This window comes from Garra rufa, chromosome 23, assembly GCF_049309525.1.
Source record: "Garra rufa chromosome 23, GarRuf1.0, whole genome shotgun sequence".
In the NCBI taxonomy this organism is placed as follows: Eukaryota; Metazoa; Chordata; class Actinopteri; order Cypriniformes; family Cyprinidae; genus Garra; species Garra rufa.
The window spans coordinates 22,568,755-22,584,523 of record NC_133383.1 but is presented as its reverse complement, the minus strand read 5'-3'; the positions used below and the strand labels follow the sequence as shown (position 1 = coordinate 22,584,523).

Here is a 15,769-nt window from a genome sequence, read left to right as displayed (position 1 = left end):
TCATTCTTCGGTTGAACTTGGCATTGTGTAGAAGCTGCATTAAAACTGCAATTTGGACCTTCAACCAGTTAATCTCCATCAAAGTCCACTATGGAGAAAAATCCTGGAATGTTTTCCTTAAAAACATTATTATTTTTTTTAACTGAAGAAAGAAAGACATGAACATCTTGGATGAGTGTCCGGAAGTGAACTAATCCCTTAAGAAACTCAGATTGCCAAATCAGTTTAATAAAAACATATTTATTTAGGTTCAAAGCAAAAAAATAAATTTTACAAGCATGTTTATGTAAAAATGACTGAATCAAGGTCTTGCAAATATACAAAATCAATTTACAATTCCTGCACATTCAACAGAAGCAAAACAGAATAGTACTGCATGTAAACCGATTGGGCCTGTCTGCTTTCACAGAAAAGCTTTTGAAAAACCCTCGCAAAAAAGTCTGAGGACAACAGGAAAGGGAAATAGTTGTCTTGTTTTTTAAACCCTAAACTGGGTTTGTGAATAATGCAGTTTAAACAAGACACTAGATGCTAAAAAAAATAGTATCCTTGCATTTCAATGGAAAATACAATGAAACAAAAGGAACATCAAGCTCTTTTGGGAGACTTTTAAGATATAATTGTGTCGCTCTTGAAAATAAGGGCAAATTAACTGTCACCACAGAGCAAAATTCTCTGACAGACAATTTTTTCCATTTCATGGACTTAATAGTATCAAAAGCTCAAAATGTGCGCAGTGATTCAAAAGTGCGCACATCAAAATACATATTAAACATTCTTTATTTAAGCCATATCTAGTTTGAATATAGACAAATAAATAAATAAATGTTTCAACACTACTTGTAAAAAAAGGGGCTTGTAATGCCAACCGAAACATACTCAACATAAGTGCAACATGAATGTGCATGCAGTCTTAATTTTGAATGTCATTGCATTTTGCATATGTAAGGCAGCAATTCAAAACCACAAAATAAAACAGGCATTTGAAGGTAACTTGCCCCCAGGAGTACTGAGGTTAGTTACTTGCACAGTAATACAAAAATACACAGATATGAACAATCAGTCAACGACTTGCGATGTTTTGGCAATTTGTCCAGGAAATGTTTTTGGCCTCGTCCACAAAATACTTTGTGTTCTGGTGGCAGACCGAAAAAATCAACCGACTGAAAACCAATGTTAATAGGTTGCTCAATGAGATTGTCAAAGACGTCAACATTTCCCATTTCCTTTAAGGGTCAGACTGGAACCTATTTTTCCCATCCACAATTTGCGGGAACCACGTGGAATGGTTCGAGAACTGACACAGACTGGATTATGTGAAAGTAAATTCCGTTTCCATTTGTCCGGAATTCTATAAACCTTTAATAGGAAAAAGTCACACGGTGTCACGAATAGTTATGAAAAAGTGCACGTCATAGGATAGATAATGCCACGCAGACTCGTGAATAACCTGGAAGCAGAACATAGTGCAACAACAACCACTACAACATCCACCAAGTGCAATAGGTTGACATTCAACACATGCTCCTTTGAGCTACGAAAATTAAAGGAAGATTTTTGTTCCCTTCTTTCTTTTATCAGGGCCCTGGCTGTGAAGCTACAAATGGTTCATAATTTCAAAGCCACTGATACTGATTATAAATCTTCCACCCTTTCAACTTGGTCCAAATTCAAATTGGTCCTAAGAGTTCGAGGCAGGAACAAAACCAACCGGCGTCCAGCTGTCTGCCGTCCCACTTCACCTTTACTGATGATTCACTTCCACCTCCTTCATGGCCCTTTTCTACGTGCTTGTTCTGACTTGATTGTCTCTTTGTTCATTATCAGATGAAGGTGGGCTCAAAGGAAAGGCTGTTTCAGGACTGGTAAGTTTTTCTTGTTGTTTGGCCTCTTCTCTCAAAACCATGCTGAGATCCAGCTCATGAAAGTCCAAATCGAGTGGAGTAGGGATTGAGGAGTCTGGGGGAGATTCACATCCTGTGCAAGACTGTGAAGAAAAGAAATCTCTTAGAACTTGCAGGAAAGATACGTAAGGTAGCAATACTCTAAACGACAAAAAATTTAGTAAAATAGTCATTTTTAAGTAGATTGAACTTTATCAATAGTGTTCAGTTGTTTAGTGAATACTTGTTTAGTTGTTCGTGAGTCCATTGTTTGTCCTGAACAATTAAACTTCCCGCTGTTATTCAGAAAAATCTCAAAATCATACAGTCATTATTGTAAAGGGTTAAAATACACAAAAATGCTGAAAAACCAAAGAATTTGTGCAACCTGAATGATTTTTCTGAAGAACAGCATGCAGTTTAACTGTTCAGAACAAACAAGGGACTCGTGAACAACGATCACTAAAAAAGGTAACGTATTATTTTCTCTTTGTGGCCTTTATGTAAATGTCCTTTATGTGAAATATCTTATCCAGGTAAGTACTAAACAAAAAAATAACATGCATTTTGTATGATCCCTCTTATTTTGGTAAAATAATGAACATTTTGTAGATTCTGCAAGGTGTATGTAAACTTTTGACTTCAACTGTTTCCAATTTGTCTGTAACTGAATGTTGGCAGAACTAGAAAGCAGTGACATGTCTTTTTTGTTAAGAGCTACTTACTGTGATATTGATGGCCTTTGGTAGGCAGCCGGTTTGAAACCAAGGGTGAACCTGAGATAACTCTTTCTTCTGCTCTTCAGTGAAGTGAGGTTGATGCTTCTGCATAGCTTTTAGGGCATCTCTGTCTTCTTTCAGTACTGATTCTCTGTCTCTGTACAAACACACACATATAAATATTAATGAATGTACTCATCTGGCAAAGTTTGTGCTACACTTAAGTGTACTTGTATTAGTTACATAAAATTTATGTATGATTTAGTTTTATTCCCACCATCACATTGCAATTATTCACTTATGACTCATAATTAGTTATTAATTAACTCAGAATTAGTTTCACCTCAATAAAATACACCAAAATCAACTAATCAAAGCCTTTGGACAAGGTTTTTGCTATTTGTAAATTGAATGCAAGAATGTAAAATAGCTGCAAAGCAATTTGGTAAAATGGCCTTACTTGACGGGAATCTGGTATGTCATCATGACTTTTTCATCTGTGTTCGCCATGAGGAGCCAGATGGGGTCCTGCAGGACAAACTTTATGAACTGTTCCCCTCCCAGATCTTTAGATGCTGGTTTATGATTGTGATCATTCTCTGATGAGTCGATGCTTCCAAAATACTTGCTAGTATTGCTGCTTCCTGAGATCAAAAAGAAAAGAAAAAATGCATGAAAAAAAGCAACTAATACAATTGTATAGAATTTCTTAATTTATGTTCCAGTTTTATAATGATATAAGGAAGAGTATGAGTGACTTTAAAGGGACGGTTTACTCAAAAATTAAAATTGCCCTATGATTTACTCACCCTCAAGCCTCAAGTACTTTCTCTTTCGGACGAATACCATTAGAATTATATTAAATATGTCTTGGCTCTTCCTAGCTTTATAATGGCAGTGAATAGTAGTTCAGATTTTGAAGTCCAATAAAGTGTTTCAATCCCTTATAAAAGTCCTAGGGGTCAGTAAAGGCCTTTTGAAGTGAATCGATGAATTAGTGTAAAAATATTCATATTTAAAACTTTATGAACCATAATCTCTAGCTTCTGCCAGCTGTTGTACATGTGTACACTAGAAAGTGACATTCCAGCGGATGACGTAGGCGAATGCGGAAGCACGGTGAAGAGTGCAAAACAAAATACAGTAACAAATTAGAAAAATAAAGAATTTTTAAACAAAAATGTTGGAGGATTTCGCTATAAGCCAAAAGGACTGGTTTTTCTTTGCTGTAAACAAAAGAAAATATTTTCACCGGAGCTTAAACTATGCTTACGTCCTATATGCGTCCTGAAAGCTAGAGATTGTGGTTTTTAAAGTTTTATATATGGATATTTTTCTTTTACAAACGCCTTTATTCACACCATGGAGCCGTGTTGAGTACTTTTTTATATGATGGATGGATGCACTTCAAAATCTCAACAGCCAAGAAAAAACACAGGACATTTTTAATATAACTCAGGATGACCTAGGATGGCTTGAGGCTCAGTGAATCATGGGTAAATTTTCATTTTTGAGTGCACTATCCCTTTAAGAATAAAGCATACATGAGGAAATTACTCACTAGTGCCACTTCCAGATGTGCTACACCCATTCGAGCCAGATCCAGATCCAGATCCAAATGACCCTGACCCAGTTGACCCAGAGCCTGAGGCAGCAGAACCAGTTCCTGAGCGGGAGTCCTCTTGCAACAATAGGTCCAGCATGTCACTGGAGGTAGACATTGCATCCTGGTTGGACTCGTTGACTTCAGACTGAAGGAAGTGAACTCAAAGTTAGCCAAGAAGCAAGGTAATGGAAAATAAATGAGTTTTAAAAGGTTCTTTATACTTACATTGTCATTGAGTTTCCCTTCTTTGGTGTTGCTGCGATTGCTGGAAGTCTGGACTACAGACCCGCCCCCTTGTGTTCCTCCACTACCTGGGGGTGGAGTCTGTTGCATAGTGTCCGTTCTGTTGCTTTGCAATTCTTCAAGTTGTAAAAGATTGAGTGGGGAGGAGCATCGGGATTGAAACAGAGGAGATCCGGCCCCTTCCCTCTCGCCAACTTGATGCCCGGTGGACTGGGGTGTGCTGGAGCGAGACTGTCCATGAGGCGTAGCATTGGTATTTCCTGCTGGCATTGATGGAGAGTTTGGGAAAGTGTACATGGGATTTGGGTTATAGAATTGCTGGGGAATCATTGTAGGCATGGCAGGATTCAATTGGGAGCCCAATGGGTTGAACTGTCCCATTGTAGGATTGAACGACGGTAAACCAACAATAGAGGAAGGGAACTGGCCCAAGTTCATTTGGGCAGGTAGTTGCCCACCAAGCTGCAGGTTGGCTGGGTTCAACTGTGGTCCTTGATTACCAAGTTGTGGAAACATATAGTTAGGCATCATGAAGGTCATGACTGGTGGCATCACTGGAGGAAAGCCTTGCATGGGGAATCTAGGGACTCCTGCTTGCAAGGACGGATCTGCTCCCATCTGGGGCATCGAGAAAGGTGATGAAATGGGGAACATGGGCATATAGCCTGGGGGAATCGAAGTCATCATGGGAGTACCGCTTGTTTGGGATGCCACAGATGGTGGCCAAGAAGTGGAAGATTGCTGGACTGAGGGGAGGTTGGGTCTTAGTGGTGCAGGATTGGATCCTTCGTAGGGGCTAGATCCAGGGGCGGAGGGACTGTCTGGTGTGTTGACGTCGACTTGGTGTTTCCGTCTTTTCCCACCTCTACCATGTCGACGACTGCTGCTGTTACCCACAGAAGGATAGTTCTGGGAGCTGTTCACTCCTAGACGGCACAAGCCAAATGTTAAAGGCGACGGTAAAAGAAGTCACACAGACAAAAACGACCTATGTATACAATGCTGTTACCTTTTGTCCCAGGTGTTGATGTATGTCTGCGCTGTGGTGGCTCACTAGGTTGGACCATGCGCAGATGGCTGATGTCTTTAAAACGGTTGAGGAAGGCTTGCTCTTCTTGCTGGGTATGTGCAGATAACACTGCTTTTGTGAGGCCCTTCCCCGGAGTACCTGCACCTCTTCTCTCCTTCTCCTTTTCTTTCTCAGGAACAGCAGCAGTGGTGGACGTGGCCTGCTGGGGGTTCATCGCCATGGGAAAGGCAACGGAAGTAGGTGGGGCTGATGTGGAAGGTGTTGGGGTGGTTGGCGCCTCCTCCATTGTGACAATGTCTGGATGTAGATCAAACAGGAGATTACTCACTTTGAGTTTACAAAGTCTCTTGTTTAATGGAGTATAAGACAAACCATGTACATAGGTCAATAACCAGATTATCCTGGAAAAAGTGTTCATACCTGATTCAGGTGGCTTCTTGTCTCCAACGTGAACAATGGTGCTGCTGAAACTGCACTGGGAAGTGGCAGAGACAACGCTTTCTGCCTTGCAGTGCAGAGCCAGAGGGGTTAGGGGGTGCGCTGGTGCTGCAGGGACAACCTTTGATTCCTCGGTGACCATAAGATTCTCTGCTATGTCTAAACGAAAGAGTGAACTTCAATACTATATATTTGCACACAGAACATACAGTTATCTGCTGATACTGTGCATCTTACTGACCTTTGGTTGCTCCAGAAACTTCCCTTTGTTTATCATCATCAGAGGTAGAAGAGGTTGTACAGGAAGATGAGCCACACTTCCTCTTCACTGTGCCAGGGACATTAAAGCTCTCCAGATATCTGAAAGATATGAGAACACATATTAAATACACATACATTAAATACAACAAGGGGCAATTCCCCAGAGGAGGCAAAGGAGGCAGTGCCTCCTAAAAATATGTAAGAGAAAAAAGTGTAAAAATGTATAAATCACTCATTTTTATTTTCAAAATTATTCTCAAAATATTACAACTTTAATCTCTTTTTTTTTTTTTTTTACATGGCACTAAAATTCCGTTGTAGTGACCAATATTGACTGAGCTTTGATAACTAATGATCTGAAAAATGCAATAGTAGTTCAAAGTTAACTATTACAAAGAATAGCAGAACATAAGTTCACAAATAAAGTATATTGTTTCATTTGTTATGGCCTTGAGTTTTTATTTTGAGATGAATGTAAAATGCTTAGAAATAATAACTTGATGTGATTCATACTTCATAAAACAGACTATTGATTACATTGGTAATGTTCTGATAGTGTAAGTAATGTTTATTCAACCAAGAAAATGTGACTGGGACATTAATTTACATTGCAGACACATAGACAAGACACTTACCGTATGATGCTATCCAGACAGTTGATCTGCTGGTATGAGTATGTGGTGGGCAGCTCCTTTCTGGGTGGACTGGAAAGCGCTAAATTTGCCAGACGTTCTCTAGCAGAGACCTCCGCTGTGTCTGCTACATTTGCCAGTGCTTCTAATACATAACAACAATCATGTCATTTAAAACATGCTAATAAGCCTGAGACCACAGGCTAAATAGATAAACTCAGATCATTACAATTGACATATTAACAATGTTTACCTAAGCTACTCTGTTTGAGAGCTGGTGGCCGGTTTCGGGAATCAATGAAGATCTGCTGCCCGCTGGCCTTCACCATGTGCATGTCTTGACAAATCTGCTCAAACGTCATCTAGGAAGAGGTTAATGAGAAAATAAAAGTTAACACATTGCAAGTTAGTGTATGTTTCTGGACTGAAAATAGAGAACATTTCGACTTTATTCTTAAAACTTTTCAACTTTATTCTCGTAATTTCAACTTTATTCTCAAAACATTTTGACTTTATCCTCATAATTTCAACTTTATTCTCAAAACATTTAAACTTTATTCTCGTAATTTCGACTTTATTCTTAAAACATTTTGACTTTATTCTCAAAACATTTAAACTTTATTCTCGTAATTTCGACTTTATTCTTAAAACATTTAAACTTTATTCTTGTAATTTCGACTTTATTCTCGTAATTTTGACTTTATTCTCAAAACATTTCGACTTTATTCTCGTAATTTCAAATTTATTCTCAAAACATTTCGACTTTATTCTCGTAATTTCGACTTTATTCTCAAAACATTTTGACTTTATTCTCAAAACATTTTGACTTTATTCTCAAAACATTCAAATTTTAATCTCGAAATATCAACTTTATTCTCAGAAATTCCACTTTATTCTTAAAACATTTAGACTTTATTCTCAAAACATTTAAATTTTAATCTCGAAATTTCAACTTTATTCTTGTAATTTCGACCTTTTTTATCAATTTGACTTCTCGAAACATTTTGAAAACATTCTTAAAACATTTAGACTTTATTCTCATAATTTTCAACTTTATTCTCAAAACATTTAGTCTTTATTCTAGTAATTTCGACTTTATTCTCAAAATATTTTTACTTTATTCTCGTAATTATGACTGTATTCTCAAAATATTTCTCCCTTTTTCTTAAAAAAATTACTTTAATCCCATAATTTAAATTTTAAATTTTTTTTGAAGTAAAGAATTTATGTTTAGAAATAAACGAGAAAATAAAGGTTGACATTGCAAGTTTGTGTATGTTTCTGGACTGAAAATATAGAAAACTTCCTTACTGGTTTTCTAGGTTTGATTTGGTCCTCAGAAGCATGTCCGTTACTCTCAGAGGAGGAAGCAGCGCTTTGCTGGTGCTCATGTGAGCCACTGCTGCCCAGACTGCCGTACCCCTGCGAGCTGCCGGCATGAACAGGTTGCACCAGGAACCTGTGGATGAGCTCATTCAGCTGTGGCACATCTGGAGACATGATCTTCACATCCCCACCCTCCAGGGCAGTGAACACATCCTCATTCAGTGGACTCCTACAGAAAGAGAGCCGTTGTTATGTGTTTGCCGAGATGTGGATATTTGAATGCTTGTATGTTTGCTATATGAAGTCACTTACGTTCGAACTTTGTGGCGTCCCACTATGAAGGCCACCTTCCTGCTCCAGGGGTTGATGAAGGATGACCAGCTGGTGTCAAGAGTCAAGTACTCCCCACTCCGTGCTCGCATACGCAGGGGCGAGTGGTCAAACGGTTGCCCAGCAAACTGGAAAACTGATGAAGAGAGGATGGAAACTAGATCAATAAATTCTCCTGTACAAATATTCCCTACTGAATTATGCTTGCATCCAGAATGAGGGACTCACTTTTTTTGTGGATGGCCACCATAAGAAGTCTGTCTTCTGGATGCAGGTAAAGAAGCACTGGCTTCCCAACCAAGTCCTGAGGCAAGTAACCTAATAAAGGCACTGCCCTGCAATTGAGAGAAAAAAAGGTTTATGCAACTGTTCAAAATAGACATAAGGACGGTAAATGTGTAGGATAGCTCTAGGCAAAAAAGCGAACCTTTCATCAATCTCCTGGAACAGACAGTTCGGGGTGTGACTTGTTGTAAAAATTCTCTTGTCCGCTGGGATACGAGGTGCTGTTATGTAAAAATACGGAAGCATGTTAGAAGAAACAGAAAATAACTAAGTGTGCTTAATTAAGTCTCAATATTACACTTACATAAGGGTGATATTTCATGCACGTTTGACTAGTAATTACAAAGGTACTTTCAATGATTACACATTAAAGCAATTATATTCTATTCTTATTAGATGAAACAGTAAAACAGGACCAGTTTCTTGTCAACGTGCATATTAAGTGTTCAGATTATGCTTTCATAACAGTGAGACCGTTTTATATATATATATAACACAATTAGTAAACTATCATTCAAAAGTTTGGGATTGGTAGGATATTTTTTTGCTTTCGTAAGACATCTTTTGCTCACCATGGCTGTTAAATGTTTTTGTGAAAACACCATTTATACATGTTTAAACTAGTCGAAAACATTACAAATCCTACTGACCCCTAAATTTTGAATTGTGGAGAATTTGACATGGACACTGTCTTGTTTTACCTTCGTAGCCGGAGTGAACTCTCTCAGCGATAAGGAGGCAGCAGGGCTCAGGCTGAGACGTGTCAGAGTCTCTCAGGGTCAGCTGATATGGCGTGAGACGGAAAGGGTGATATTTCACTTCTCCATCGGTGTCTCTACCTCTGCTGATTCGACAAAACATCGACTTTTCCTCGGCACAGTCCACCTGTGAGGCTGTACACAAATGAGGCATTAATAAATACTCAATTTTCCAGCGTACATTTGGAAACCCTTTAAAAAAAAAACTAAATTTTGTAACTTTCTTATAGATTCAATCATTTTTCAGTTGTCCCTAAAAGCACAGCCAGCCAAAACTTGCTGTTTAAAATGATTAATGCTTAAAAAGATCTTAAAATAAATAAATAAAAAATATTTCCTGATAATTTACCCCTATGTCATCCAGGATGTTTATGTCTTTCTTTCTTCAGTCGCAAAGAAATTAAGTTTTTGGAGGAAAACATTCCGGGGTTTATCTCCATATAGTGGACTTCATTGGTGCTCAATGGATTGAAGGTTAAAAAAGCATTTTTAATGCAGCTTCAAAGGGCTCTAAACGATCCCAGCTGAGGAATAAAGGTTTTATCTAGCGAAACGAATTCTAAAAAAAATTCACAATTTATATACTTTTAACCTCATCTTGTCCATCCCTGAAATACGCTTGCATACTCAAAATAGTCCTATATTGCTGCAGAAGTAGTGAATATGCAAAGAACAAACACCCTTTACAATAAAGGTAAAAATGTTAAAGTTGGAGGAGATACCCTAACTGTAAGTTCACTATATGGAGAGTAGAATATACTTTCAACCAATGAAATTTCAGTACTATACCCATAAAACACTAAGACAGGGGTCGGCAAGTAAGTTGAAATTGAAAATGCAACTAGACAGACAGTGTCCTTTCTAACTTATAGTGAGCTGTTACTCCAGGATATATACAGAAATCATGGCGTTAAATTTAATACCTTATTAAGACCTTTTTAAGACTCTTTTCATACATTTTAAGACCTCATCGCCACTTCAAGTTTTAACTGGTTACATAGGTAACACTTTAACTTACATTTACTACATATTGATTGTTAGATAGCACAACTAAACAGTCTTAGTTAAAAATACACACCCATCAAAATGTCTTAAGTGTGCCAATATACACAGCTCAGGACATGTGCATGGCAGCTTTACAACTGTCTATGGCAAATAAAACTATAACTGTTTTACAATCAAAACAATCAAAAAACTTCCACATACTAGTGCCTGCGCAGGAGGACCATGGCGGGAGACGACATGGAGCAGTGCCGCTATAAAATGTGCTGACGTCCTGAGGTGCAAGCAGCTCCGAAAAAACTGCTCCCTGTAGCCTCTCAGGTTTACAGCGGAGCAGAGAGGCTGCCTGGGATGAGATGTACACCACTTTACCAGAAAGGAACGACACTGCCACAGAGAATGTGTCCTATAAGAAAGAATTAATGCGTTAGATTCTTCTGAAGTCTCATAACCTGAAATAGCCACAAATACATTGTATTGGTATTTTGTACATTTCCTACCATAAATATATCAAAAGCTAAGTTTTTATTAGTAATATGCATTCCTAAGAACTTCATTTGGACAACTTTAAAGGCGATTTTCTCAGTATTTTGATTTTTTAGACACCCTCAGATTACAGATTTTCAAACATTTGTTTCTCAGCCAAATATTGTCATATCCTAACAAACCATACATCAATGGAAAGCTTGTTTAATAAAAAATAAAGACCCTTATGACTGGTTTTACCGTGTTTTGAAGCGTGTACTCTGATGTTACATTGTCTAGCTCTTCGATGGTAAACGACGACAAGTCCAGACAACACCCATGACTCTCTTCCACACTCCACTGGTGATAGTACTCTTGATTGGCTACAAAAGAACACAAAACATTTTTTTTCATTTGCACACACATGCTGGTACAGGGAAATGCAATTTAACTTGAGGTTTGCTACTCACCACGGACTTGTTTAACACAGCTAAGGGCGTACTGCAAGGAGGCTAGGGTGCTTGATCGGCCCTTCCTGCGCCAATCCGTCGGCATGCGGATCTTTAGTTCACGCAGGGACTTCAGGAGCTCTCTCCTGGTGTGTTTTTGGGACGTCGAGTGATCCTCCGAGCTGCCACTCAAAAGACTGTATGAAACCGAGCTGCTAGGAGGAGATGGACTGTTTCCGTTTGAGCTGAGGGGAGACATTTTAATTAGTGAAATTAGCCATTTTTAAAATGTCTATGATACTAGTTCTGATCACTTCTGTCACATTTGTTGGCCAATAGTCTCAAAATGAGCTTGAGCAAGAACCAGTTACTGCCAATTATTGCATGTACAATTATGTGCAATCTTAATCTGCACCAAGTGAAGCATCATCATGACAACGCCTCAACCAGTTCACAAAGAAAAGATTTTCCGGGAACAAAATGTTCCAAGCTAAACAAAATTACTGCAAATGGTTTATTAAACTGAATGTGTAAGCTATTTATAGGTCAAAACTCCTCTGTCACACTCTGTTTTTTAATCTATTTGCTGACTAAAGCGTTTTAAAGAGAAGTTAAATAGGTTTACACCCATACATTTGGCTAAGATTTGTATCCAAAATTACTCCGCAGTGGCATTTAAGCTATTTTATCTGCATATACTGTATGTACACCCACTGTTCAAAAGTTTGGCAAGATTTTTCAAATGTTTTTATCACACTTCAATAACTTTTTTCTATTTTAACATTAAAATCTATTCCTGCGATCCAAAGCTGAATTATTCGAGTCATTACTTGTTTTCAGGGTCACATGATCTTTTAGAAATCATTCTAATATGCTGATTGGTGCTTAAGAAGCATTTTTAATTATTATCAAATTCAGAAACTGTGAAACATTATATCATTATATTATTTCAGGATTCTTTGATAAATAGAAAGTTTTAAAAACAGCATTTATTCTAAAAAGAAATCAATTGAATGTGTCTTTGCTAAAGGGTTAAAACAAAATGCATGTTGTTGTTTATTTAGTATTGACCTGAATAAGATATTTCCCATTTAAGATGTTTAAATATAGTCCACAAGAGACAAGAGAAATAATAGTTGAATTTATAAAAATGACCCCGTTCAAAAGTTTACATACACTTGATTCTTAATACTGTGTTGTTACCTGAATGATCCACAGTTGTGGTTTTTTTTTGTCCTTCAGGTCCCACAGATTCGTTGGTTTTTCAGCATTTTGTGTATTTGAACCCTTTCCAACAATGACTGTATGATTTTAAGAATTACAGAAGGATCAAACGCTCACTGATGCTCCAGAAGGAAACACGATGCATTAAGAGCTGGGGGGGGGGGGGACCTTTTTTTTTCCCACCCCCGGCTCTTAATCCATAATTTTTCCAGAGCATTTGAACCTTCTGTAATAGTTGCATATGAGTCCCTCAGTTGTCCTCAGTGTGGAAAGATGGATCTCATACTCATACAGTCATTGTTGGAAAGGGTTCAAACACACAAAAATGCTGAAAAACCAAAGAATTTGTGGGACCTGAAGGAAACAGCAGTAAAATAATTAACATTTTGCAGATTCTGCAAGGTGTATGTAAACGTTTGACTTCAACTGTATGTATCTTTAACCATCTTTCTACCAAATAAAAGTCATGTTAAACAGATTTCAGTTTAAAAATCACATACCTCTTGCTTTCTGTAGTCTCTGTGGTTGAACCCTTTCCGTTGTGAGAGCTGCAGGTGGATGCTTCTCGTCCCATGTGTCCATCGCTCTCCCTCTCGGCCGAGTCATTCCCACTGGAGTGGGCATCGGTGTCATCTGAATGCGTGGTCTGGGGCGCTGTCGAGATGTCCAGCCCGGGACAAACTGTCTGGCTGTCAGTCATTCCAGGAGAAGCATTTCTGTGGGTTTCCCCTTCATCCTTATGTGCTGTTCCCCTCCCTGTACGGGTGTCATATGTCTCTGGTGTTTGGAAGTTGTCATTACTCATAATGAAGCAGAATAACTATATATATATCACTGTCGTGTGCATCTGTAAGAGAGCTTCTGACAGAGCAGGGCATGGGAACTCCTTGGTTATCCTAAATATCGGCTGCACTAAAATATGGTGCGACTGAGAACCTTTCTTCGTCCGCTTGTCCTGGATGTATCTGCTTACTTTAAGTTGTTAAAGTTGCAAACCATCTGGTGGAAAATAATGATAAGAACAGGATAAGCAACAATTGCAGAATTGCAGAAAGATTTGAATATTCTTTCACATATTGTCCATAAAATAATTATGATTGATGTTCAGAACCATGTGCTTAACAAATTTTAAAGTGGGAGGGTCAATAATATATTCAAGTGAATTTTATTATATAGAAATTTCACAATATTACAGTTTTTTCCTGTAATTTTGATCAAGCAAATGCAGCCTTGATGGGAATAAGATAATTATTTAAAAAAACATTAAACATTTTCTTGACCACACTGTGTATCCTAAATGTAAAAGTTTAAAATGTCTTATGCTACATTTAGCATATAGATAAATATTAGATTCCAGAAAGAAAATAGCACATCTTTCCATAATAAGAGCAAAGAAAACACTGAACTACCTAATTGCACATTCTTACAATAATCATCTTTTTGTCTTTGCCATACTTTTATGCATTGAACAAGGGAAACCTTACTGTTTAATTTAATATGTTTCAAGTAAAAATGAAATATAGTTGTTTTCACACTCATAATAATGGGAGGGACAACAAAAACAATGCCCTCTAGAGGCCTGCACATCAGGCTCAGGGCACATTTTTTTTACCAATGCCATGGTATTATGTAAACATTACTGTCAAAAAATTTCAATTCAAGCACTTCTGTGCATCATGCATTTAGCAGTAATCTTTTAGCAGTGAACCATTTAACACAATACAAATGATTTATAACTTTATATATATATATATATATATATATATATATATATATACATACATATATATACATACATATACATATATATATATACACATACATACATATATATATATATATATATATATATATATATATATATATATATATATATATATATAAATATATAAAGTTATAAATCCTTTGTATTGTGTTAAATGGTTCACTAGGCTCCCTAGTCCAGCCCTAGTGACTGTAATAGATTTAAATGGCAGTGCATATTGAGTTCTAAATGAATGCGAGCCCTCTATCTGTGGACCTGTGGAATTACTGACGTCACACAATTATTGACAATGACATGTATTTTGATATACATTCATGCATATTACATGTTGAAACAAACAGTTAAGGTATTGTCAAAAATATATTTCCGGAATATAATTCCTTTAAAGGACCATACAAATGAACTTATACACAATGGTCGTCCCAACAGCACTTCCCAAAAATTACTGTCAAATATGTTACCAGAGATTTTATCAGTAGTGCTTTTTACGAAAAAAGGCTAAACGAAAAAGACTAAGAGCTAAAAGTTCAACGGCTTAACAAATTTCCTTTGACAAATACAGACTCAAATGCCATTCATACATAGGATGCAATATTATGATAGCGATGGATCAAATATTATAACAAAATGTAGGCTTTCTTACCTCATAAAAGTATTTTAGCTGCTGCGAAGTGAAGTTTAAGCTGCTTTTCAGAGCTGGTATACGTATAGACGCATGTGCAACACTGGTCTTCAGTACTGTAACTCCGGTTTTGTCTGATGTTAACCCGTGTACGGACACCACCATCATTCTTGCTTTGGGAACAAATTTCACGTGTAACCAGCAACTCTCGAAACCCTCTCTCATTGGCTCCTAACTTTCTGCTACCACGCCTACAAGGAATAAACCCCGCCTGTCAACGAGAAACTCCCGCTGCTATTGGACACATGGGCAGGGCTTTGAATGCTCGGCGCTCCTCTGTCACGTTGTAGCAAAGCCTTCGTCTGAACTGTGTGGACGTGAAAGAACATTGAGACCTAATTTGCCCTTCTCCAAACCGTATTAACTCCAGTAGAAGCGCGTGCACGCTTTTTGCTTTTAGCGCATAAGACTAATTCACTGACTTTTTCTTATCGTTTATTTGACTTTTTGTGAAAGGCAAATAGGTAATGTTATGATTCTGTGAGCAAATACGCAGGAAACGTTAAAATGCTACCTTTTGTAGGTGCACGTCTTTTTGGTGGTTACCGCTTCAGCGCACTCTCTAGAAGTCGAATATGCGTTGTTCCTCGTGTTTGTGCGTACTGAGAGACTCCGTCCACCTGTCGCTGACACATGAGGGCGTGTGAGGGCCACGGCAGATATTACTGTGC

General features: G+C 37.8%; 1 protein-coding gene across 1 annotated transcript; it reads right to left on the bottom strand.

Moving 5' to 3' along the window:
- Positions 1-224: 224 nt before the first annotated feature.
- per1a (period circadian clock 1a) lies at positions 225-15,192 on the bottom strand. Its single transcript, XM_073830236.1, has 20 exons — positions 15,060-15,192; positions 13,152-13,650; positions 11,449-11,672; positions 11,240-11,361; positions 10,718-10,919; positions 9,455-9,646; positions 8,896-8,974; positions 8,697-8,803; positions 8,451-8,604; positions 8,124-8,367; positions 7,066-7,174; positions 6,816-6,957; positions 6,161-6,279; positions 5,902-6,078; positions 5,461-5,778; positions 4,434-5,377; positions 4,164-4,353; positions 3,063-3,246; positions 2,609-2,759; positions 225-1,987 (listed from the first exon to the last, which is right to left on the bottom strand). Exons 2-20 carry the CDS (start codon positions 13,454-13,456, stop codon positions 1,784-1,786), a joined length of 4,167 nt encoding a protein of 1,388 aa, XP_073686337.1. The 5' UTR covers positions 13,457-13,650; positions 15,060-15,192; the 3' UTR covers positions 225-1,783.
- Positions 15,193-15,769: the final 577 nt, after the last annotated feature.

Bases quoted from the DNA above. Each gene is read 5' to 3' on its own strand.
- per1a (XM_073830236.1), bottom strand. From the start codon at position 13,456: ATGAGTAATGACAACTTCCAAACACCAGAGACATATGACACCCGTACA. The intron at 11,673-13,151 runs GTATGTGATTTT...GTCTCCCCTCAG, and splicing joins GAGACTACAGAAAGCAAGAG to CTCAAACGGAAACAGTCCAT. The intron at 5,378-5,460 runs GTAACAGCATTG...TGTGCCGTCTAG, and splicing joins ATCAACACCTGGGACAAAAG to GAGTGAACAGCTCCCAGAAC.